The 27,141-nt window shown below is 37.9% G+C and overlaps 1 protein-coding gene across 1 annotated transcript in view; it reads left to right on the top strand.

Moving 5' to 3' along the window:
- GALNTL6 (polypeptide N-acetylgalactosaminyltransferase like 6) overlaps positions 1-27,141 on the top strand; it is a 152,609-nt gene that overhangs the window by 102,647 nt on the left and 22,821 nt on the right. Inside the window, exon 5 of the mRNA XM_032593063.1 lies at positions 16,697-16,804. Within this exon, the coding sequence (XP_032448954.1) occupies positions 16,697-16,804 (108 nt within the window). The remainder of the gene's footprint in view (positions 1-16,696; positions 16,805-27,141) is intronic.

The raw sequence follows: 27,141 nt of genomic DNA, 5'->3' as shown, positions 1-27,141 counted from the left end.
AGTTCTTATATCAACATAAAAAGAAAGAATAAACATAAGCAAGTTAAATATTCAAATACAGTTTGCAAATGAAAAATGAAATAAACCTAAGGAAATAAAGATAAAAGACTAATAAACTTAAAAAAGAAATTAATGGCTTAGAAAACCAAAAACTGATGGTGCAAGAGCTAGTTCTTTATAACCAAAAATAAATAATTAAGGGAGTCACAGATGGAGAGACAGATCAATTAGAAAAGGTCATTAAAAAAACTGGCCATGAAAAAAGAAAGAAAACACAAATACACAAACTAAGAAACAATCATCAGAATTTGGAAAAAATTTAAATAGTTCTAAGAGATTAGTCTGTTCAATTCTATACAAATAAGTTTCAGATTGTGAGTGAAATGATTGATTTTTAATAAAATCATTATAAGCCACTTAGTGGCTTAAAACAACAGAAAACTTTCTCACAGTCTCTGGGTTGGTAGCCCAGTGTCTTTTAGCTGAGCCTCTGCTAAGAATGGCACAAGTCTGAAATCAAATTTTGAGCCAGCTCTATCCTTATTCACAGGCTCAGCTGGGAAAAGATCCGTGTTCAAGTTCCCTCGGGTTGTTGGCAGAATCCATTTCTTTGTGGTTGTGGGACTGAACTCCTCACTGTATTGGTTTTCAGCTGGATACCACTTTCCGGTCCTTGCCTTTTGGCTCCTTCTTTGATCCTCTCACAACATGGTAGCCTACTTCCTCAAAACCACCAGTAGAATTTCTCTCCTATTTCAAATATTCCTATCCGTTTCTTCAGGAAAAGCTGAGTCCCTTTTTTAGGACTCACCTGTTAGGTTTGACCCTCCCAAGATAATCTCCTTTTGATTAACTCAAGGTCAACTAAAGTGGGACAATAATCATATCTGCAAAATCCCTTCACCTTTGTCACATAACGTCACCTAATTGCAGATGTGAAATCCATCATATTCACAGTTTGTAGCACACACAAAGCAAGGAGATTATAAAAGGACATGTATACCACGGTGTGAGATTTGGGAGGGGAAGAGAGGAGGGGGGGGTTAGCGAGGAGCATCTCAGAATTCTGCCTATCATGCTGCCCAATGACCACAGAATGGAGAAAACTTTCAAAAGGCAATCTCCAAAACATAAAGAACCAAATGCTATCAGTTTCTTACAAATCTTTAAAGAATGCATAATGCAATGTTTTCCAAAAACCATTCTTCAATATTAGAAAAGAAAGAAATCTTTACAATTCATTATTAAATTAATATATAATATTGACAGCATAATATTGATAGCAAATTCTGACCAAGATAGCATAAAATGATAGAGAAATATACATATTTTACTTGTAAATATTAACATTAAAAACTAATAATAGGTAAAGAAGGTGTGGTATACATATACAATGGAGTATTACTCGGCAATCAAAACGAATGAAATCTTGCCATTTGCAACTACGTGGATGGAACTGGAGGGTATTACGCCAAGTGAAATTAGTCAGTCAGAGAAAGACAAAAATCATATCACTTCACTCATAGGAGGACTTTAAGAGACAAAACAGATGAGCATAAGGGAAGGGAAATAAAAATAATATAAAAACAGGGAGGGGGGAAAAACAGAAGAGATTCATAAATATGGAAAACAAACTGAGGGTTACTGGAGGGGTTGTGGGAGAAGGGTTGGGTAAATGGGTAAGGGGCACTAAGGAATCGACTCCTGAAATCATTGTTGCACGATATGCTAATTAATTTGGATGTAAATTTAAAAAAATCAAAAATTAAATTAAAATAAATAAATAAATAAATAACTACTAATAAAAGCTCACACAATGGGGTAGCTATTCAAAGATTAATACACCAAAATAAGTGTATCTTTGATGGATGTGTTTCAATATTGGGATATGTATTAACGTAATTCAACTTGAGTGCATTTTATTTTATTTTGTTCTATATTTTATTTTTTATTTTATTTTGTTATTTTATTTTTTGTTTGTTTTATTTATTCTCATTTTATTTTATTTTATTTTTGTGGTCTTTGTAGAAAAACGAAATTTATTTTGAAGTTGTGCTGGTCACAATTATTTGGTATAAACTATTCATTGTTTTTTTCACATTTTTTTAAATATAATTTATTGTCAAATTGGTTTCATAGGGTGATGGTCATCTCCATAGGTAATATAGAGGAATTTAATAAACTTTTGCACTCCACATTTGAACAAAATACTTAATACTTAGCAAGATTAAATGTAAATGCATATTTGTAAAATGGATATATCTCAACTTAAAAACCATCAGCTAGCTTAAAGAGAAACCTCTAGGAATTAAATTACTATTTAATATCATTTAATATTATTCTAGAGATAGCAGGCAATTCCATTAGGTAAGAAATGATATAAGAAATATAAAAATTGGGGGCGCCTGGGTGGCTCCGTCGGTTAAGCGGCCGACTTCGACTCAGGTCATGATCTCGCAGTCCGTGAGTTCTAGCCCCGCGTCGGGCTCTGTGCTGACAGCTCAGAGCCTGGGGCCTGCTTCAGATTCTGTGTCTCCCTCTCTCTGACCCTCCCCTGTTCATGCTCTGTCTCTCCCTGTCTCAAAAGTGAATAAACGTTAAAAAAAATTTAAAAAAATAAAAAAAAAAGAAATATAAAAATTGGAAAGGAGGAGTGAAATTTTTCATTAATTGCAGGTAATATTACCCTATATCTACCTGAACAATGCAAGGGAAATCGACTGGGAAAATACTATAAACAATAAGAAATTTAGTAAGTTGCCTGGGTAAAATATTTATGTGGGGGGTGTGTGTATATGTGTGTGTGTGTGTATAAATACATAAAAAACAGTAGCCTTTACGTAAACAAACAACCCCAAAAGAAGATACCATTTATAATAGTAGGGAAAAAGACAGCTAGAAATAAACAAGAAATGTCCTAGTCCTGATGAAGAAAGATTATAATGCTGCTGAGAGACATATAAAGACTCAAATACATGAAATTCATAAAGAAGACAATTCTCCCCAAGCATGCTCATAAATTTAATCTCAGCAAAAGTGGTAACATGAATTTTATTGGGGGGTGGCTAGACACAGTGCTTCTACTTTATACGTCAAAACAGATAAACAGAATAATGAGAAAAGTTCTGGAGAAACAATGATAGAGGGTTAATCACAGCTGATAATAAAATACATAATAAAATTTGCATGAATATACGGAGATATCTTTGGCACAGAATTTAAATAAATTCAGATAAATATGGGAATTTAGTATAAGATAGGCTTAACATTTCAAATCAAGAGGAAGATGGTTGATTTCTGAGTAAATAGTATAGGACAACTACTCTTCTGGAGAAAAAAAAATTAAATTGGATCCCTATAGAACACTTCATACAAAAATAGATCCCAAGGAGACAAATCTTTTTTTTTTTTAATGTTTATTTATTTTGAGAGAGAGACAGACAGACAGGGCACAAGCGGGGGAGGTGCAGAGAGAGAGACAGGCAAAATCTGAAGCAGGCTCCAGGCTCTGAGCTCTCAACACAGATCCCGACCAGGGCCTCAAACTCACGAACTGAGAGATCATGACCTGAGCCGAAGTTGGATGTTCAGCCACCCAGGAGCCCCTAGAAGATAAATTATTTTAAGCATTAAAAATGAAAATGCATGAGAACTACAAAAATCCTGGAAGAACTGGAATGGGGAAGGCCTCCTAAATGTGACTTTAAAAAACAAAAAATCCACTAGAAGCAATGAAAGGAAAGATTAATTCATCCACATAAAAATTCTGCACCTGGGTGGTTCAGTCAATTAAGCATCAGATTCTGGATCCCAGCTCAGGTCATGATCTCACAGTCTTTGTGGGTTCAAGCCCCGCATCCAGCTCTGTGCTAACAGTATGGAGCCTTCTTGGGATTATCTCTCTCCCTCTCTCTCTCTCTCTCTGCCCCGCCCCCACTCACACTCTTTCTCTCTCTCAAAATAAATAAACTTTTCAAAAATTCTGCAAGGAAGAAACACACGAAAGACAAATGGCAATCTGAGCAAAATTATTTGCAACTAATACCCTTAATACAGAAAGATCAACTACAAATCAATATGATTAAAGTTTTGAAAAGCCAAATAATAAAAATATTGAGACCGCTCACAGAAAGGACACACAAATGACTCTTAAATATCAAAAGTTATTCATTTTCAATTATGACAAGAAAAATGTAAATTAAAACTCTAATGATATCTTTTTCACCTATTAGATTGGCAACAATCTAAACTTTGATAACACAACACATTGTCAGAGTGAAGGAAGAGACACTCTCAAAGGCGGCCAATTACAGTAATGAAACGTTATATGCCCTTTATAGGAGCAATTAGAAACAATCTTACAAAATGTTTAATGTGCCCCCATGTTGACCCAATTTCATTTCTATTCTCATGACCCACAGCGAGATTCACACATGTATTCAACAACACACATACAAAGATGTTTATCTCAACTTGTTTTTATTGATGAAAAAGAGGAAAACTTAAGTGTCCATAAGAGACTGGTTAATTATTATCTAGTTACAATGTGGACTTTAAATAAAATGCAACAGCTTTATTTTTACTATTAGGTGGGGGGATGGGTTGGATGAGTTACACTGTTTAAAGGCCCCCCATTTCTACCACGTTAAGCTTGATACCTGACTGGGTACCCATATACGGTCTCTTTGGGTTTTCATAGGCCCTTCACGTTGTTACTCTCTGAGTGAAGAAGGTTTAGATTGGGTGGTCAGAGTTTTAGCGGTACGGTGGTGAGCATAGATTGGGTGGTCAGAAAGACCTTTAAAATACATCCAAATCTGCCTTAATATGTGAATATATATTGGGGTGCCTGGGTGGCTCAGTTGGTTGGGCGTCCGACTTCGGCTCAGGTCATGATCTCACGGTTTGTGGGTTCGAGCCCTGAGTCGGGCTCTGTGCTGACAGCTCGGAGCCTGGACCCTGCTTCAGATTCTCTCTCTCTCTCTCTCTCTCTCTCTCAAAAATAAATAGACATTAAAAAAATTTTTAAAAATATGTGAATATATATTTACATGGATGTTAGAACTGCTTACGTACAAACTCTAGAGACAAATCCAGATACAGATAGACCAAAATTTCTGAGCTAAAGCAAAGACATTGGTTCACTTGAAAACCCTTGAACAAAGACAATCTGCAATTCTTGCAGTGGTGTTCTCAGTCTTGGCCTCCCTTCCCTATGTAGGTCTGCACTGCAGGGAGGTTCATTTCCCTCTTCCTCTCACTCCTTCAGCCTTGAGTGTCTCCTATCCAGCCGCCACCATACCACTGCTCGCGGCAAATGCTCCGTGTATACATGACTCACTGATTAGATTCTTAGGAGAAATTACAGGATAATGACACAACAGCATCCCAGAGAAGGTTTTTCTCCCCAGGTGACTGTCCCCAAGCCAGTCCTTCTGTCCCCCAGTGCCCATGCTTGTTAATCTCCATACCCTTGGTTCCCAGGACTTAGCATCTAGTCCAGCAGCAAAAAAAACCCTATAGTTTTAATAAGCATTTCTCACTTTCTCCATAGTTGTCTAAAAATACAAAAAAACTCCAAGGGTGTTTAATTTATACTCCTGAAATTGTTTATTTGCCTCCCTAGAAGGCACAACTCAATCTCATTTTAGAAATGCACTCCTTTTCCCTTAAGCCACCTCTATATAAACTATCATGACAACGCTTTGTACAAATGGTTTTGTTAGAAATAAATTCAGGCTTATAAAGTGTGCTCATTAGAAATCCTTTTTATGCCAAGGATGATTCTAAAATATTTTATATACCTTCTCATTGCTTTTATGAGACAGTATATTAGAGGTCTCTTCTTACTTTCAAGCCTGCAAAGTACCTCAAAGTATAGTTGCGGTTTATATCTAAAGTGTGACAGAAGCCTTTTTATGGCACACTATACCTTCAGATACACAAGAAAATATCTAGAGTTGTTCCTATGGGGTTTTTTCCTACAATATTTAGCCTAGGTGACATAAAAATAACCATTTTAATTCAACATGCCCAGAATTGATCTTCCAAAGAAAATATTAAAATGACTCTAAACTCATTCAGAAACTCAAAGATAAACAGAAACAGCTGTTAAATGTCTCGCACGCTAGTCTGAGATTCATTTCAATTACCCGACAAAAGGTACCTCAGGTGTAACAGAGCATTTTCAAGTTAAATTTTATGTCCATTAGATACAAACCTAGCGGCAAGTCTGAATTCCTTCCAGTTGTTACTTCCTTTATGTCTGATGGCATTTTCCTAATTCCCTGTTTAATTTTATTTTAGCTTTTATAGATGGTTGTAAAGTGGGCAAAATATAACAATTTACACAGCATTCAGTACCTGTGTTAAGGTCAATTTGACTTCCTGCTGAAATTGTTTTCTAATACAGACATTTTGTTCAAGTTTTTGTATTTTTCTGGCCACCATTTTTCCCTAAGAAGAAAAATGAAATACAGTGTAATCACTGCAATTCTTCTGGTGTGTAAATCTATATAAAGCAAGTCACCTTGCCCCCCAGCTCAAAAGGCATATGTATAGAAAGTAGGCAAAAAAAATCTCTCCTTACGATTCTCAAGCCCTTCACCCCAAATCTCAATAACAACACCATAGACAGCCTCAAAGTATATATACACATTGACTGTACAGATATAAGAATTTGCTTTCTATATTCAATATTTTCTATATTCTACATCAGGGTCCACAACCTACAACATGCAACATCAATTGACCCACAACTTCCCTCCTCTTCTCTAAAACTGTGAGAGTGACAACTGAGAATACAATCTCTACCTCTCTCGCACACGCACATTGTGTGTTGTCATATGCCCTGACCCCTCTCAGAGTGATCAGCATGTGTATAGACAACAACCACCCCATAGAGACCCACAATACCAGAAGAATAAAGGTGGGCCATATCATGTATGGTATGTATATCTTGTGACCACCATTCTTGAGCACTATTATGGGCCGCATAAGGGTACTATGTGAATTACTTGGTCCTTACAACCACCTCGTGAAGTAAACACATGACCCAGCTTGATAGAAGATGACAAGAAGACTCAGAAAAGGGGAGAAAACCTGCTCAATTCAAAGCCCTGTGTGTGTGTGTGTGTGTGTGTGTGTGTGTGTGTGTTCTTTCCACTGTTCCAGATCATAAAAGTGTATCAATTTCTCTCCCAAGATAAAAATAACATGCAAATGCCACTATGAACCTTTAAGAGTGCTCACATTTTTTTTATGACATTTCTTCATATTGAATATTACTTTAAAAAACTGAATTGCCTATCCGCTGAAGCTTAGAAGAACTTTTGCTTTGCAAAAGTTTTTGTTTTAATGACAGTTCCTCTGAGTTGCTTTTGACTAATGTGCTAGTTTCAAAGTACACCCTTGACACTCTTAGACTTTCAAACTCTCACTATTCAAAAAGAGAGTGTGTTTTTTTGCTTTGTCTTGTTTTGGTTTGGGTTTTTTGATACTTCACCTTACTAGAAGACAGAAACCCAACTCAGCCTAACTTAGAGGTAAGGGGAAATTGGAGAGAACACTCATGAAAACAAACCAAAAAAGTCAAGGCAATGGGTGAGCCCCTGGGAGGCCTGGAAATAAGGCCTCAAATACTGCTAGAAACCTTTCTTTGAAGATCTCCTCTTTGTCTCTCTCAGCTTGACTCCCTCCAACGGACTCTGCTTCCACCGCTCAGACTTGGCCTCTGGAAGCTCTCTCTGGCTTTTATTTTCTGCTTCACTACCAGAGACGTAGTTCCAGTCTAATGAAACCTCAAGGAAGAAGTTCAGTTCAGTCATGTTCCTGCCCCTGACATGAGGAAGGTATTATGATTGACAAGCCAACTACATGGCCAAGGAAAAGCACATGTTTGGACAGTTCCCCAAAAGAAAAAAGTTGCTGTTCTAATATAGAAGGCCATTTTTTAAAAGTTTTTAAAGAACTTGTATTTGTTTTTAGCAGATGGTGAATCCAGAAATTTTAAGCAGTAGACAAAATCAGGAGACATATGGAAATAATGATAAAAAGCAAACAGTTTGCCTCTAATGCACCTTCTAAGCTGTAGAATAATGAATTAAGGGAAAAGAGGGATTTTGTCCTTAGCCATAATATTTTACCTACAAAAGCACTTTTAAGATGTTCAATTGTTTTTCTTTCTTCTCCAAGACTTAATGTTTTAATAAACCAATAAGTGATGTATCTTGGAGGTTTTGCTCCAGTCCCTACCCTAATCACTGTTTTTAAGACTGCTACGTGCGACTGCAAAATATGAACACTGCATCTTCAAAGCAATGATCTGAACAACGTACCCTCTGACGTCCTGCTATCCCTACCCAGGCCTCTTAAAAGCTCATTAAGTGCAAAATAGTTTGGGTACAATCTTTTTTATACGGACATGACAGAGCTTTTCTTACTTTGAAGAAATCCTAAGCAGATGGTTCAAGAAATGAGAGCTTCCCCCATGAGACTAGAAACTACCATGTCCTCATTAAAGACTGTAGATACATTTACCAATTTCTGCTTTTATTATATTCTGATCAACAAATAGAAAAGGGGGGGTGAGAAAGGTCAAAATAAGCTGCTCTTTTTTTTTCCTCCTGATCTCACAGAATAGCCTCAAAGCCCAAGTTTTCTAAGAATACAGGAAAGCAATGGTGCGTATGGGTATATCTCCCCTAAATCAAGTCAAACGAAAGATGCAGTTTTTATTACATCTAGCCCAGAAGAATAGTTTAATGACAGACATGGTGTTTTTCGATATCTGCACACCAAAGCTTTTTAGGTTAACAATTAATATTTTAATTCCTAGATAAATGGTAGTGAGCGACTATTTACTCTTGAGAAGGTTTTCAAACGTAGCCCATCCAAGACCTACCGTACAATTAGAGAGTGATTTTCCAGTCCCAGAAATAGAATTACTTATTTGTAATAATATGTTGTATTTTAACATTAGCCATTTCTTTATTTTATAATAATCTAGATATGAATGAAAATAAGCTCAAGAGAGCTTATTACCTTGAAATTCGTAGTTGAGTATGCTAGAGATCACAGCTGTTGTTTTTTAATGGCAACTAAATGGTGGAGTATCGTTAAACAACTCAATTGTCTGGAATTAACCTCACTTTATACCAATAGACCAGTAATTTGTTTATTCAATAAATACAGAGCACCAACTATGTGTCAGGCATTGTCCGAGGTGCTTAGACTATATCACACAATAAAAGACACAAAGACCCTTGCCTTTTTGGGACAGAGGCAGACAAGTAACAACATAATAAGTAAGTGAGTTATCTCCTGAGTTAGAAAGTGGTAAGTGCTGGTAGGACAGAGAAGGAGTGATGAAGACTCAGGGTGCAGGATAAGAGGGTGTTTGGGGCAAGAGGATTAACGCTAAGACTTGAAAGAGAGGAGGGATTTAGCCATGTGGAGTTCTGGAAGACAATTTCAGACCGAGGGAACAGCCAGTACGAATGCCCTAAGGTAGAAGGGTATCTGGCGTGTTGGAGGAATAGAAAAGAAGCCAAATGGCTTGAGCAGAGAGAGGCGTGGGAAGAAGAGTAGGAAATAAGGCTAGAGAGATAGCAGGTTTTGGATTGAATGGACACATAAATATTTTGAGAATTTAGGATCACCGCTTCCATGTATATATTATGTTTCATATTATACCCGATAATAATATTCCCTTACTATCCTCCTGACAATCAATTTCTTACTGAGTCTGATTTCGTATTTCACATGACTGGTATAATTGTATGATTCCATTTAATTTAACCTCCTCTATGTCTAAATTCCAGTTTGTGACTGATAGTGAAAAGTGATTTTAAAAAATAAGGCAAGCATTCAATTATTCAGTCAATTTGAAATACATTACGGAAAAAAATGCTCCGTGCTCATTCATGAGTAAAATAACATGGCTTTACAATATTTATGTTGTCAAAGGAGGACACAGTATTTATACATTTAAAACACTTCTCCAAGAATTAAATGCTTTAAGCATGACAATGCCATAGTTTTGGTTTGTGTTTTAAGAAATCATCACATGATACTACCAGGAAGTGTCTTTTAAAAATTTAAACCACATCTTTCAGAACAGATAAAGAATTTGATAAACGCCAACACAGCTGTGCTCTCTTAAAGAACTATGTTGTCACACGGTCACCTAAACACATCTCTCTAGCATGTCAGGATGTGCACGCTTCTGCTTCTGCTGAAATAGGCACTGTTATTGGAAGATGGAACAAAATAAAGAAGTGTTTGGTGATGTCCATAGTATAGAACCAAAAAAAGTCTAAGATTAGAGACAATTGACTTGGTGTGTTTATGATGAAAAGCAAGTTGGCCCTGAGCTCGTAAGAAGCAACACTAAATTGGAAAAGCTTTAGGGCTCCTGCATAAGTAAAAGTGTAAGTGTAGTGGAAATAGAGGTGATCACACTCAATTATTCAATAAATATTTATTATTTACTATGTGCTAAGCCCTTCACTAGTAGCTGGCGATATAACAAAATAGTAATATAGTAAAACAGTCATGGAACTATTAGTCTAGTGAGGGGAGACCAACACTAAGCAAACCATTATGCAAACACACAAATCCTTTAACTACAGTTACTGTCTCTACTTGAAAGAAACTGTTCAGAATTTTGAATTGGTCACATATCATAGCTCCAACATAGTGAACAAGACTGGCATATGGTAAATGCTCACTATATATTTGTTTACTCACTCAGTTAATGAATTATGTGAAAGGGAAGTACAGGATGGAAATGGGAGCATAAAACGGGAGTCCTAACCAAATCTGGGGACTCAGCGGTGACAGTGAAGCTGAAAACTGGAAAATAAATAGGAAATAGACAAAGGATAGGAAAGAAGGGAAAGGGCAAGAGGGAGGGGAGAATTCCTTTAGAGACAACAATTTATGGCAGCAAGCCCTGAGGAAGGAAACTCAGTGCTTCTAAAGGAATTAAAAATAGCCCAAGAGAGTCATGATCTCACGGTTCCTGAGTTCCGCATTGGGCTTGCCGAAGTCAGCAAAGAGCCCGCCTCTGATCCTCTGTCCCCCTCCTCCCTGCCCCTTTCCCACAGGTTCTCACTCTCTCGCTTTCTCTCTCACTCTGTCAAAATAAATAAATGAATTTAAAAAAATATCCTTTAAGCCCACAGAGAGTATGTGTTAGGAATCCCACAGCCCACACATACTCTCTCTGGGCTATTTTCAATTCCTTATTTGTGTTGGGAGTGGGGAGGGGGGAAGTAGGGACAGGAGAGAGTGACTGACAGACACATAAGCAAGGGGTCGATAATGCAAGGCCTTGGAGACTTTATGGAGAAGTAGTGACTTGACCTTAACAGCAGTAACAAACACTGAAGGATTTTAAATGGAGGTGTGACAGATTCATATTTGTAAGTGGTCATAGTACAATATGGAGAAATACATTTTAGAATTCTATAGTTGCCTTAACACGGAATTTAGCATAAAAGTAAATCTGGGGGCACCTGGGTGGCTCAGTCAGTTAAGCATCTAACTCTTGATCTCAGCTCAGATCTTGATCCAGAAAAAAAAAATCTGAGAAGTTTCCTGAATTTAACTTAACTGTAAAGAAAAATTTCTGATGGGAAGAATCTTAAAAATAAGAGTAGGCGATCAATGGAAAACATGAATTTTGATTCATTGGAAACTGTGGCAGGGGAATTCTGAGATGACCCTCTTCCTTGCTTTACTCCCACAATTATGTTACATCACAGAGCAAAGAAATTTGGCAAACGTAATTCAGTTTACTAATCAGTTCACATAGTTTTTAGAACTATGGTCCTGGTGGCTTAACTTATCACATGAGCCTTTCAAAAGCCCAGAGTTTTCTCCAGCTGGTAGCACAAGAAGTCAGAAAGATTTAAAGTGTAAAGACTATTCTATGTAACAGAGGTTAACCATCGCTGGCATGGAGAGTTCACAGGGCAAAAAACAGCAGTGTCTAGTCATCCGCCAGGAAGAAAATGGGGGTCCCAGTCCTACAACTGCAAGGAACTGAATTCTGCCAACAATCTAAATGAACCTGGGGGCGCCTGGGTGGCGCAGTCGGTTAAGCGTCCGACTTCAGCCAGGTCACGATCTCGCGGTCCGGGAGTTCGAGCCCCGCGTCAGGCTCTGGGCTGATGGCTCAGAGCCTGGAGCCTGTTTCCGATTCTGTGTCTCCCTCTCTCTCTGCCCCTCCCCCGTTTCATGCTCTGTCTCTCTCTGTCCCAAAAATAAATAAACGTTGAAAAAAAAAAATTAAAAAAAAAAAATAAATGAACCTGGAAGCAGATACTTCCCCAGAGGTTCCAGTTAAGAGCTGAGCCCAGCAGCCACTTAGATTTCAGCCCTGTGAGGCTCCAGGCAGAGAACCCAGCTGAGCCCACACGGACTTCTGACCCACAGAACTGGGAGACCATAACAAATGAGTGTTGTTTTCAGCCATTACATTTGTGGTAATTTGTTACCACACCGTTAGAAAACTTTTGCAGATATCTTTAAAAACCGGATCACAGTGACCCTCTGAACAGAATTAGTTAGAATTTCCTTTTTGTGTGTCCAATAGGTTATTTTGACATATCTTAGAAAGGAAGGTAATCATGATTTATTTCGCTTTCTATTGTGGCAATTCTTACTCTGGCAAAATCTCTCCTAAGGTATTTAGTCTACTTCTACCTACTTTCTACCTATTCTACAAGACCATATGAACCAAAAAAAAAAAAAAAAAAAGTAGATTAACGTCAGAAGATGTAAAGAATTACCTGGGCCTTGTCCCTACACCTTACACTCATTTGTCACCATGTCCTAGTCCTACAGGAGAGATTGGACACCTCCACCAACTGATGAGAGTAATAAAGCCACCTTTTTTTCATGATACATAAATACCCATGCCAACAAATCAGTATTTCCCAGCTAAGATGATAATATGACAAAAAGACTTCTTTGCCTTGACACTTGTTTACCTTTGACCAAGAAAGACTGACATTTGATTACACACAGGACTGTCTAACATACTCTGCCCTCCAATTGCCCACCCATTCATCTTTTGTATATTGCTTCCAAATATTACCTCTTTAAAATGCAGAAATAATAAAAGGAAATAATCTCTCAGATAACTACATCCACTATATTTGATCTAAGATGTCAGAATAGACAGGGGGAAAAAAGTTCATTAGAGCAGACCAACTCCTATAAAAAATCCGAAAATCTTGGTAACGACCTCAGCTGTCTTTACCAACAATTTGTTTAACACAGGTTCACTGCAGGAACTTCACAAGCCAAATAGAATACAGGATAATATCTCTCAATGAGTCAATGAAGAAATAACATACTGCAAATCAATGACAGATTAATCACACTATTGTTCTAGGCAAGGGGACATGCGAGGAATAAAGTCCAAATTTAGTTGAAGTATACCTTTATAGGAGAGATGGCTTAGCCACCCTTGGACTGACATCAGCAGCCAGGTCCCCTGTTACTAGAGCACATTGCTGGGGGACAAGGGTGCCAGTCTTGACGGGCAAGAAGATTTTCAAGGGCTGCTGCAAGGCTTTAGCCACTGCTGGTAAAAGAGTCACCTTTACCGTGGCAGGAGCTACTTGCCCCAAGGTCTTAGGAGAGCTATTTTCAATGAGCCAAGAGTTGCCTTGCCCAAACAGGACACTCTCAGTCCACACAAACTCTCGATACTTATAGTCAAAATGCCGCCTATCATTGTTGCTTCTTCATATGCTATTGTTCATAAGCCCCTAGTGAGGCCTCTCATCAGCTGAACTACTGAGCTCTTTTCAGTGAGAACAGATGAGATGATGACATTCTGATGCCATTTACTCCATCTTGTATCAAAACAAATTTACCTCTAAAACAACCTCTTTTTTTCTCCTTATCATAAACAAGTGGATTAAAACAACTTCCTTAAGTCATAAACAGTGAATTTGAAATCACACCAATACATGACAGGTACCAAGGTTACATTGTAGAGGAGTATGTGCAGTGGGAGGTAGTATGGTGTCCAGTTTTGGAAAATACAATCTCCCACATAGTCTATCTTAGAATCACTGAATTTCCGTGTTCCAAAGGACTTTGTAACTTAAAAAATGGCAGCCGGCAAACCATGGTCCTTTGCCTGTTTTATTGAAATATAGCTAGCCATACTAGGGCTGCTTTTCCAAGAGAAACCATATGACCTGAAAAGCCCAAAGTATTTATTTTGACTTTTACAGATGAAGTTTGCTGACTATAGATAGAATATTGATCAAATATATGGACACTAGAGTTAGACTGCTAGCATTCAAATCTCCATTCTGCAGGATGGCCAGTTACATGGCTTTGGGCAAGTTACTCAGCCTCTAAACTACCACTCTCACAGCTATCTAATTGGGGGAAATAGTAAAATCTGTCATTGAGTTTTGAAGATTAAAAAAGGGCACAATACACACTCATAAATGCTAACTCTTATTATTAGGATTATCTTAAAATATCAGCTAGGTCAACCGTCCACCCAAAGTTACATATTTGTCTCCAAAGTGTCTTCTACTACAGATGTCAACACATCTAGCGAGGCAGGAAGCTCATTTAATCATTCTGTTAGAAACTTCTTCCTTCCACTGCACTGAAATCTGCCTTTTTATAGCTCGATGCTATTAATCCGATCTCCTTGAGGTGCTACAGCACATCTCCTCCAAATACTAGGATCTTCAAATATTTGAGAAGGGTTTCCCTGAATTTTATCTTATCAAGACTACATATCCTCCAGTTATTTTCATTATTTCTTCTAAAACACAGTTTGTATCTCTTTCTCACTTCGGTAATTCTTTTCAGAAGGAAATATAAAGTATTTACCTAGAAATTAGCATAAGACTTCAGACAGATAGATTCACACCCTTACTCCCCAAACTCTCCATATTATGCTGGTGATGTATGTTTTATGCTACTTAGTCTTTTTCCATTCCATCCAGTTCTGGAAGTGTTGATATTTTTAGATACAAAGACCTTACGTTTGCCTTTTTTATGTGTAATCTAATATAGCTTCCGTCTCTCCACATCTTTCCAGATGTTGGTACTATTGTTTAGAATGTTCACTACCCCTACCAGCTTCATATCATCTTTGCATACTTCTGATGTCTTGATTTAAAAGATGAGTAAATATCCCATTACATTAAAATTGATACTATGGATAGTCCTGAACTCATTTAGAGCAACTGAGTATTGTTTTAGTAATTGAATTGCCTTTGCCCTTGGACTTCTATCACCCTAATCACTGTATATTTACTAGTCTTGCTTGGGGTGTCATTCCTTTTAGTGAAAGAAGTTGGAAGCAAATGTAAGCTAAGACATAAACAGCTTTCTTTCTCTCTTTCAATATTACACTTTAAGACAGGCTGTGTATCTGTATTAGTCAGGGTGCTCCAGAGAAACGGAACCAACAGCATATGGATATATTAAGAGAGAGAGATTTATTTTATAGAACTGGTTCATGTGATTGAGGAGGCATGGTAAGTCCAAAACCTGCAAGGTAGACTGGCAGACTGAAGACCCAAGGAAGAGCTGCAGTTCAAGTCCACAAGCAGTCAGCTAGCAGAATTCCTTCTTGCTAGGGGGAGGTCAGTCTTGGTTCCATGAGGGTCTTCAATTCCTTGGATAAGCTACATTACAGAAGATATAATGCTTTACTCAAAGTCCAATTTAAATGTTAATCTCATCCCCCCCCCAAAAAAAAAAAAACACAACAATAACAACAAAAAAACACCTCCATAGAAACATCCAGAATAATGTTTGACCAAATATCTGGGCACTGTGGTGCAACCAAGTGACATATTAAATTAACCATTATAGTATCTAAGTCTTTTTAATCTTTTTCTTGAAATGAAAATAGCTAAAAGTCTAGCATATATTAAGCCTGTATTTTTATTGTCATAATTTGTCATTTAATAGTTAAGTACACTGTTACATGAAACTGTGATTAAGTGTGTGACTAAGTGAATATTCATGATAAAAAATAACCCATTAAATTTTGTTACCATATATAAGTACAATATTTTAACATATACCTTGAGTTTAATACTTCCTGAGTCCACATCAATAACCAATTGTTTTTTGTACCTAAGAAAAGATCCAGGGTAGGAGAAAATAGAATGCAACAATGATTTTTAAGATGAGCTTTCCTGGAAGTTTCAAAATGTGGATGTCACTTAAAGTATGGATATGTCTGCATTCTTTAATTCATTCACCTATTTTTAAAATTCCATTTTTTTATGTTTTAAAATTTTGAAATGGCATTTAAATTCCAATGCTATTTCTTCAAATGATTTCACAAGATTGTCAAAACAAATAGCTATATAAATGAGAAGATGTCTAAGCATTAAATGTCAGCGCACACAATGTTTGTGAACAAATTCTACTAGAATAGAAAAATGCCAAAATGCTATCTATGGAAATTAGACTTTACTAAACTCATATTTTGGTTCTAAACTTTTATGAATCTAGGTTTTGAAAAATGTGAGGTCTTTTTCTTGGTTAACTATTTATGATAAATAGAAATTATTAATTTAGAGATTTTGAGCAATTATAAGATTGTTTATGAATTCTACTAAGAATTCCTTTTTTTTAATATGAATTGTACTGTTCTCTTTTGTTATACTTTTAAATTTCCTCTCTTTAGGTTTGGATGTGTGGAGGAGAAATGTTTGATGTCCCATGTTCTAGAGTTGGTCATATCTACAGAAAGTATGTCCCTTATAAAGTTCCATCTGGGACCAGCCTGGCAAGAGTGAGTAACTGGGGATCAAAATAAGTTGGGCTTTACATGGCTTCCTGTAGGCAGCAGACCAAGCAGCCTCCTACGTCGTATAATTTGTGACATAGACTGACAGGCACAGTCTGTTAGAAACAACTGACCGAAATAAAAACTGCACCACTTACCATTCCATTTGGCAGGCTTTAGTATGTATAGAGTTTCTGTGTTCCTCAGAGTTTGATTTCCATTCCTTAAGGAGGGATTAACTATTATATTAATTCTTGTTTTTAATTGCTTCTAAGCGCTTTCACATACATTATATTTAACCTTCACCTATACCTTCTTCGATTGGTATTCATATCCTTATTTGGTAGATGAGAAAACTGAGGCTTAGCAAGGTGGCTTGTTCACGCTCAAATGAATGATGGAGGAGGCGGTTTAAGCCTGAGTCATCAGAATGGATGTCCAGTACTCCCCCTGTCCCCCTTCATGGAGTATAACAGGATACATAAGTCAGATGGAGAAAGGAGGAAATACGAGATGGGAAGAGGTGGTTGCCCAACCTCTGCTTTCTCATTTGCAACTAGAGCCAAGACTGCCTGAAATTTTACCCCATCCTCAAAATTCCACATTTGGCCAGTTGCAAGATGCTTTTTCAAATACTGTTTTGAATAAAACCTTTTTCATAGGCTAAATGGAAGGATGCCTTTTAGAATGTTTTCATACATATTCGGGAGGAAGTCACAATGCCTTCTTGAATAATCCTGACAATTTCTCTGTTTTCCATGTTACCTTCTTCATAGCTGGGTTAGTTTTATTCACCACAGTATGTATCTACCACTGCAGAGATGCAAAATCTAGAAAAAAAAGTGTTTTTGCTACATCCCTTTACACAGTATTCTCCTAGGAATCGAACCCTGAGTTATTCATTTGGTTTTTTTACTACTAAGGCGTCAATAGGTAACTATTTGGATCTTTTATATAAAGCTCAATAAACTCACAAGCTTCTTTAAAATATAAACCAGTTCATCAGGTTTCATTAGAATATCAATCCCACCAAGGCAGAGTTTCTTCTGTGCTATTTGCTACTACACTCCCAGCACCTAGAACAAGACTTGGCAGGCACTCAACAAATATTTGTTGACAGGACTAATTAATAAGAAAAAAAAAAAAAACTAGAAAATGCTACAGGCCTGTCTTACTAGAACTTAACAATGAAGTACAAAAATTTTTCTTTAAAAAAATTTTGTTAACGTTTATTCATTTTTGAGAGACAGAGTGCGAGTTGAGGAGGGGCAGATGGAGGGAGACACAGAATCTGAAGCAGGCTCCACGCTCTGAGCTGTCAGCACAGAGCCCAACACGGGGCTTGAACCCATGAAATGTGAGATCATGACCTGAGCTGAAGTCAGAAGCCTAGCCAACTGAGCCACCCAGGTGCCCCAAATTTTCATTTGTAGTGAATCTTCTTGAGGAAAGAGAATTGATTCTTATTCCATTTCTGAGATTGTCAACTGTATGCATTTTCTTAAGCCACATCCACAATCTTTTTTTATAACAGTTTGAGTTCATAGTAATGAGGTTACATCACATACACCTTTTTTTAAATGTTTTATTTATTTTTGAGAGAGCACAAGCAGGGGAGGCTGCAGAGACAGGAAGACAGAGGATCTGAAGCAGACTCTGCACTGACAGCAGTGAGCCTGATGTGGGGCTTGAACTCACGAACTGTGAGATCATGACCTGAGCCAAAGTTGGACGGTCAACTGACTGAGCCACCCAGGTGCCCCGGCATCACATACACCTTGAAGGGAAATAGTCATATTATTACTCCCTCCTCAAAAGTTTAATAAAGTACTCCATTAAGTAGCTACAAAAATATGCTATTTGAAAAAAATCACAAAATCACAAAGCAATTACAGAGCTGTATCTTAGATAAGGACATATGATTTAATTTTGTCATAAGACTTAACACATATGAATCTCCAAATTCATTCAGGAAAACAACAAGAATTCACTAAAAGGTATAGCTTTGGGCACATATCACAAATCAGCCATGTGAGTATCATAAATCATAGCAGGTGAAACTACCCCAAAGATAATGATGTTGTCACTTGTCCCTCTCACTCACTCATATGCTCCCAGTTTGTGCCCCAATCTGCATCATTCATTTGCAGGATGGATGGAGTATGTGCTTGGTTTGTAGTCAAAATTAGAGTGTTCAAACTGGAAGGGAAAGTTGTGCTGATCCAGAGGGTGTGTTTTCAAAAAAATAAAACTGCTCATATATTTTCAAGAAAGAAATGAAGTACTTTTTCAAGGACTGTCAAATATAGGAAAGCTAGGGCTGGCACATAAAATTTCCAGCAAAAAGTGAGTGTGCCTTCAAATGAAAAAAAAAAGTCCGTACTTCTGAATTTTAATCTTTTCCACTTAAATTTTACTTGAGGGCTCATTTTCAGTTTTTTTCTAAACTGCTAGGGCAATCAGAAAGTCATAAATATTGAAGTTCAACTGTCAGTCTAAGGTACGCTTCATGATATTTTAAATAAAAAAAATATATTAAACTGAAAAACAATTCTGATTTTTGTGGGAGAACCTCAACTACCTGCTACCCCTGCTGTCGTTACTAAATCATCAAAAATGATGAGAGACATTAAAGGTGTTTCAGATGCAGAGTCATGTCTATTCAATAGGTAGTTAATCTCTCCAAGCTCATTAGGAAATGAAGATGGAGATTTTAACCCTAAAGGCTTGTTTTCTTATTTTACAAAGCTCCTTTAATCTTTCAAAAACATACACCTTTTATTTACGTACCTATGTAAACTGAAGATTCCAGCCAACCTCCAAACACACACACACACACACACACACGCAAACACACACGTGTGAATAGCCTGCCATCCTCTAAATAGTTCACCAGTGTGTATTATTGAAATAAATTCAAATAATTAGTACCTTCTATTTACCTAGCATTACAGTCTGGTTGGAAGAGACAAGATAGCCACGTATGAAACCACTAGAGGACAATACAGGACAACAAGTAGTTGTTCAAACATATTGTGAAGATACGCATTAGCAGAGGGGGCAGGAGGGGGATGGGGTACTAAAGCTTTTGAACTGAAAGAGGACCTTCGAGGATACTTCAATTAAATGGACGAATTTCATAGAATAGTGGTTCCCAAGCACAGAAGCAGTTCCTGGGCCAGTTTTCATCCAGCCTCAGTGACCTGAGAAAAATAAGTATCACAAAGCTACATATATTCAATTTAGTAATATCCTTTTATGCAGCAATCAGAGGCTTTGGGGTTTTTTTTAATGACAGAATACAAGATCGATTTTTATTAGTGCCCTTATTTGGCAAAAATAAAAATTAGCATCCCTATGGCAGTTCCCATAAAATGCAAAACTCCAGGATACGGTGACTTACAATTCAGCTTCATCTGGGAATCAGAGTTTTCACTCATCATGAATAAAACTAGACATCTTACTGAGTTGGCTCCAGTGTTTGCACATTGGGCATTGTTGTGGCATCTTTTCACCAGGAACAAACAGCCAGTTCCTGAAAGAGGAAATGATTGTCCCTCTCGTTGTAGAAAGACTAGAACGTCCAAGAGCTGTAGTGATAGCTGTCCCTTCCTCAGGATGACACTGTCCTCGTCACAGAAGAGTGAGCAGCTCCTCAGCGAAAGGCCTAGTGAGCCTCCGCACAGGAGGAAGCGGCTGAGTGGCAGATGGGTGGAAGACCCTCCAAGAGGACCCTTCCTTCTGACAAGCTGTTACGTGAACCACTCGCTCTGTTGAAGGAGCAGCCATTACTGGCGACTTGCAGACTTCTGTGTGAATGCAACTGTGTTTGGGGACAATCAAAGCCACTGGACCTGAGACCAGTGGCTTTATGAGCAGGGACAAGACAGAGGTGCAGAGCCATCACCTCATGGATAAACATACTAGCTGATTGCAGCACAAGGGCAGTCCCGCGGATGCAAGTTGGCCCAAGGGAGTTTCCCCAGGAGGATCCTAAGCCACCGGAGGGCAGTGTTGCAGGCTGGGAGTGGGGCAGTCCTGGAAGCTCACAGGCTGTCCTCCCTAGCTCCAAAGGTTGCAAGGGATGCAACAGAATGCAAAATGAGGGAACTGCATACTTCTGTGGTTTGCCACTGACATAGTATTAATACTTTTTTTCTTTTCTAAAATGCCATCTTGGATTTTATGGCAACCGTCATCCAAATTTCGAGATACAGCTGTAAAAGGAAAGAAGTCAAACCCCATAAAAGTCCTGTTGCACTGGATGGCCTATAGAACTTGAAAATGTAACTCTCATTAGAAAGGGTAAGGTTAAATGTCAAGTGAACAGAGTGGAATTGTGAACTGAGACACCTCTGTCCTAGGCTTCACCCTCCTACCAAACTGACCCTTATGGGAAGGCTTGGAATAAACAGGAACAGTTGGAGTGGAAGGGCACAGGCTCCAGCATGAGCAACAATACCGGTAGGAAGGAGCAGGTGCAGAGAGTGAGAAAGGACAGTTTGGGACCTGTGGAGCTACAATGGGAATGTACATTGGAGGCAGACTCTCTGGAGGGCCCTGTGTGCAGACCACAGTGTGTTTTTTTTATAGATTGCACTCATAGTTTTGGGACAGGAAATGCCGGGATAAAAATAAAAGGGGTAATTGGGCACCTGGGTGGCTGAGTCAGTTAAGAGGCCAACTCTTAGATTTGGCACAGGGCCTGATCTCACAGTTTGTGAGTTTGAGCCCTACGTCAAGCTCTGCACTGACAGGGTGGAACCTGCTTGGGACTCTCTGCCTCTTCCCTGCTCATTCTCTCCCTCTCTCTCTCTCTCTCACCCTCACACACACACACACACACACACACACAAAATAAGCTTTAAAAAAAATAAAAAATAAAGTAACAATAAAAAAAATAAAAGCGTTAAACAGATCAACCAACAAGTAAATATTAAGTGGGAGAAGACTAAGGGAAGTAACATTTTGAACACAAGAAGCTTTTGTAAAGAAAATTTCCTGGAAGGTTTTTATTGATTTGCCATGCTGTGCAAGGAGAGAGAGGTCAAATGTGGTTAGGAGGTTTTCATCATAGCTTCTAAGAAAAAAATCATATCCATACAAAAAATGGAGACATGCAAAAGGGGAAGGGGGAAGATGCTGAGATTAGTTTTAGATAAGAAGGGTGATAAGCGAAACCCTTACATGAGTTCAGGGACGGCCAGATCCCAGAGACTTGCACAGACTTCCCATGTAGAATTCTGAGAGCCCACAAAAATCAGATTTTCTATACCAATAAATGTTCATTTCTGAAAAAAAAAAAAAAAGGAATTCATCATGCCAGGCACTGTGCTAGGCCCTGGAAGTATAAATGAAGAACACGATAAACAAAAACTTTAACTTCTGATAACTAACAACCCTGATTAGGACAGTCAGATGGTATCGACACAATCCAGCAATTTACACATAACAATTTAAACACCACGAGGGTGAGCTAAGGGTTAAATAAACATAACTAAATTCACTATGAATGAGATCTGTATCTTATATACTTATTTGTAAACGGTTTTGTTTAGAAACAAATTATTGCAATTACAATTTTACGTTAAGAGGAAGTATATCTCATATAACACATCCAGTGTTATTTAATACAATAACAATATATGTCCCATAGTAATAGATTATATTTGATGATCCTATAGGCCACACTGTGATCTACATCCAAGTTACAAATGTTTTTCACCTTATGTATTTACTTAGGGTTTCTTGGCAGAATGCAATGATCTTTGATGTTCTATGGTTATTATACTTCATGGGCATGAAGGTTAAACCTGACGTCTGAGGGAGAATGGTGATTTTGCCTCTATCAGCTATGAAATGACTTCTTAACCTATTTTTCAAGTTGTTTTTCTCCTGGTGTCATAACTCTGGTGCCATCCAGTTCTTCTGACTCCATAGATCATCTCAGACTGTTGAAACTGGTTGGGGCGGAGAGAGGTAGAGGTGAGGAGGAGTAGGGGGGAGGGTTTCAGTGTGGAAGCCCAATCACCCCAAATCAATTAGGGAGTGCTTCCTCATCGTTCACCCTGGCACCAGCTATCCTGGTCTAAAGTAGCTGAAATGGAAGAACACAAGATCTGACATATGCAGCCCTCCCTTGTTTGTGTCAGAAAAATATATCAGTTGAGGAAAAGCTTTAGCAAGACCAAAATGACTACTTTGATATCAGAAAACAAAATCAGCAACAAGGCTATAGAGTATGGTGATGAATGGGAAATCTGCTCCCACAAATTGACCTTTCTCCCCTGATGATTATAAATCAGTTCACTCTCGTAAAACTGCCCAACAAATAAGAGCTGTAACATGACAACCTTAGCCATCAACAGCAGCCAGCACCTCTTTCTATTTCTCTGAAAACTATAGAGTTCAGGTGCTTTATTTGAAACTATCATCGAGTTCAGGGACACAGTGGCCTATCATGGGCTTTCTCTCAAAAAACAGAAAATGATGAATTCTTCCCCAAAGACTCAACCTGCATTAATGGCTAGGACTTCCATGCAGAAGCAGTTCCTCTGAAAACAATAACTATATCTAATTCTTCCTTATAATATAACAAAAAAGATAATAAGGCCATCTAATACTTAGGGCCAGAACTAAAGTTGATTCACATACTGCGATCATGTGTTAGTTTCTCTCCCTTCTTGGCCACATTTTAGAATATAATATCTTCTATTTATATGGAGCTTTTTATTTAAGAAGTCCAAGCATCTTCCATGAATAATATTTCATTATTCTTCATGAGAGTCTCCCTAAAAAACAGTCATAAGTTTATTATGTGACAATAATGATTCAGTAAACCATTCAGATATAGTGAGTCCATTGCATGCTATAAAGATAAGGGTCTATCCTCAACAAAGACTCAGGCTAGAGAAATTTCTCAGTAAATATTTATTAATTGCCTACTATGGAGATGCACTGAGCATGCTATGTGTCTTAAGCCAGTAGCATTGAGCCCCTCCTGTTAGATCAAGCCATCCCTTTGTAATAGAATGTCACATCACCCAAGGACATTGCCCCACCCTGGAGATAAGTTTCTGGTACACAACACCAATAGAGCACTCATACTCATCCTTTAATGATGTCCCATTTTTAACACCTGACATTTTATGCTTGCATTGCATAAGAGGAAAACAAGGCAAAGTAAAACTACTCTGTCTGCCAAGGACCTAGAGAGAGGAGATGGGAAAACATGGAACACAAACTTATGTCTCGCTGCTTGGCCCTTATTTGTTCCCTTAATTCCTAAACCACTGGTATCAGAATTTTTTTTTTAAGTATCCACTTTTTTCATCTGTTTGCTTAACAAATAACAACAGAATCACACGTTGTCTTTAAAAATTTTTAAACAATATGGAGGTAAAACATGGAGTGTTCATACCAAACCTAGAGACTCTAAATTTCTTTTTCATGTGAAAAATATCATGAAAAGAACATGTGAGGGGAAGACAACAATATTATTTTGAAACTCAGCAATTTTCCACAAAGCTTCTCAAAACTAACTTTTAGTTCGATTTTCTTCCTATTTATTTGCTCTACATATTGCCCCCCAAACTCCCACAGATGCTATCATCTTCCCAACATTAAAGCATTCTGCTCCGTTTAACTGTTCCAAATATCCCTCAGTGCTTTCCCAAGTTTAGCTCAGCTATGACTTGTGAATCAAGTATCTAACACTTTCTGAGGTGCAAAACAGAGCTTGGAATTGAGACAAGTAATCTCTAAACCATAAGGACAAAAGTCAGCATTTCCTGATCTATCTAGTGAGGACCAGCATTTTTCATGAGTTTTTTGTTGAGCCTATTGGCAGATTTTATAAAGTAAATATGGTTTATTTAAATGGGGATCCTAGGTATTGACATGACAATTAGCTGTCATGAGTAATCATACTCTTACTTTGTCATTCTTAACAAAATTAAAATGGGAATTATTTTCTCTTTCCAATGGTACCTTTTCCAGTCTGCTTTTGGCTACTCCTTCCCCTACCTAAAGTACCTTGGCACTTTATGTTGTTAGTTAGCATTTATACAGCTTTCTTTTTTCAAAGCACTTGAGAAACTACATGGTGAGCCCATTTGTGGGCTAGGGGGGAATTATAATTGCATTTTTATCATTATCCCCATTAGAACTGAACATTTTCACAACTCCACTGGAGCCTCAGAAAGGAGAAAGCTTGCTTAGATAAAGTAGGCCCCTGCTGCTATAAAATTAAGCTACTGAAATTTAAGCAAATTTAAATATTTAGCATGCCATAATCTCAATAACCAAAAATGCAACTCTTGCAAGAGGGAGCTGGGCTGGCTGCTTTATAACTCCACCTTTCAGGACCCCAATGGAATGAGGAGGCCACAGGAGTACCTGAATAGGAGGGTCTCATTTTGTGGAATTAGATTCTTACCGTAAGATGTGTAAATGCACAGTGGCACTGTGCTTCAGGCCTCTGCCATTTCATTTCCATTCTAATTACCTTTGTTTCTAATACTTTCTTAGTTCATAGCAAGAATTCCATTTCCAGGGAAATTAATGTACAACATGGCAGCCATAGTCAGTAATATTATAATACATATTTGAAAGTTGCCAACATGGTAAATCTTAAAAGTTCTCATCAAAAGGAAAGAAAATTGTAACTTTGTATGGTGAATTGATGATAACTAGATTTATTGTAGTTATACACTTTCCAATGTATGCAAATATTGAATTATTATGTTGTGTACCTGAAACATAATGTTATATGTCAATTTTACCTTAATAAGAAAAATCTATTTCCAACTTCAGTTCCAGCCCAAGTATATCTCCTTTTGACGTTACATTTGAGATGAAAAAAAAAGTTCCATTTGATATTCTATAAAGTGAGAAATGGCCAAAGCCAACTGCCAGCTTTGTGGTTTCTGGATGCTTTTAGTGTTCTAATTCTGAAAACAGTTTATAAAAATAAAATTTCACAGATGACCTAAACTTAACATATAATTTCCAACCTAAGGACCCTACATGAGCTACTAAAAACATATAGAGTTTTTTTTTTTTTGCCTGTTTTGACAGTATGATAAATAAAACAGGGTCTACTAATAACAAATGGAATAAATACTATAGCAGCATTTAGTTTAACCACAGTTGGCTTGTGGTGAATGTTCGTGTGATGTAACAAAATGTTTGATATTCTCTTTGGTTGATGGTTGGAAGTGCTGGTTGCGATTTATTTTTTAAAAAAATAGCAATTGTGGGGTGCCTGGGTGGCTCAGTAGATTGAGCATCCAACTTCGGCTCAGGTCATGATCTTGCGGTCTGTGAGTTCAAGCCCAGTGTCAGGCTCTGTACTGACAGCTCAGAGCCTGGAGCCTGCTTCTGCTTCTGTGTCTCCCTCTCTCTCTGCCCCTCCCCCGCTCATTCTCTGTCTCTGTCTCTCTCTGTCAAAAATAAACATTAAAAAAAACTATATTTAAAAAATAGCAATTGGGGGCGCTTGGGTGGCTCAGTCGGTTAAGCGTCCGACTTCGGCTCAGGTCATGATCTCACCGTCCGTGAGTTCGAGCCCCGTGTCGGGCTCTGTGCTGACAGCTCAGAGCCTGGAGCCTGTTTCAGATTCTGTGTCTCCCTCTCTCTGACCCTCCCCCGTTCATGCTCTGTCTCTCTCTGTCTCAAAAATAAATAAACGTAAAAAAAAAAAATTTAAAAATAGCAATTGTATAAATAATAATTATTTACCAATTAAGACCACACTGCCTTTTATACTCAAATTAATTGTGATAGCTTGAGACTCCGTGGGCTTGATTGCCAAAAATAAGCGCCCTTCAGATTATCCCACTGATGTCTCTAGACCTCCCCAAAAGGCTTCCTCCCACGTGCTTACATACCTGCTTGTCAGATGCAGTATCCACTCTGCCTCACCCATGACTTGTTTCTTCTTTGTGCTCCCACTTGCCCCTTTCTTGCCTGTGAAGCTACTGGAGAAGCCATACGTCTTCCGCCATTCACAAGAAGAGCATCAACAGCTCATGGTGCTGTCTCTAGAGAAACCAACACTTCAGTTCTCAAAGTACCAGAACTTACCTGGGTCCTGGATAAACTCAGGATGGTTGTCTTTTAGCTATGGGCCATTCACCCTCACTTGAACACTAAAGACTTCTGTTTATATTAAGCTTCCTTCAATAATTCCAATAGCTATTGGTTATCTCCACTTCCTCCAAATTTCAGAAAACTAATGATGAAAAATAATTCCGTCATATTCCAATCCTCAATCTCAGCCAAATACAGTTTTAGGGGATAAAAACAAATTTAAAAACACAAAACAAAATAGAAACCATACT

Source organism: Lynx canadensis, chromosome B1 (genome assembly GCF_007474595.2).
Source record: "Lynx canadensis isolate LIC74 chromosome B1, mLynCan4.pri.v2, whole genome shotgun sequence".
Lineage (NCBI taxonomy): Eukaryota > Metazoa > Chordata > Mammalia > Carnivora > Felidae > Lynx > Lynx canadensis.
This window is presented reverse-complemented; position numbering and strand designations above follow the sequence as displayed.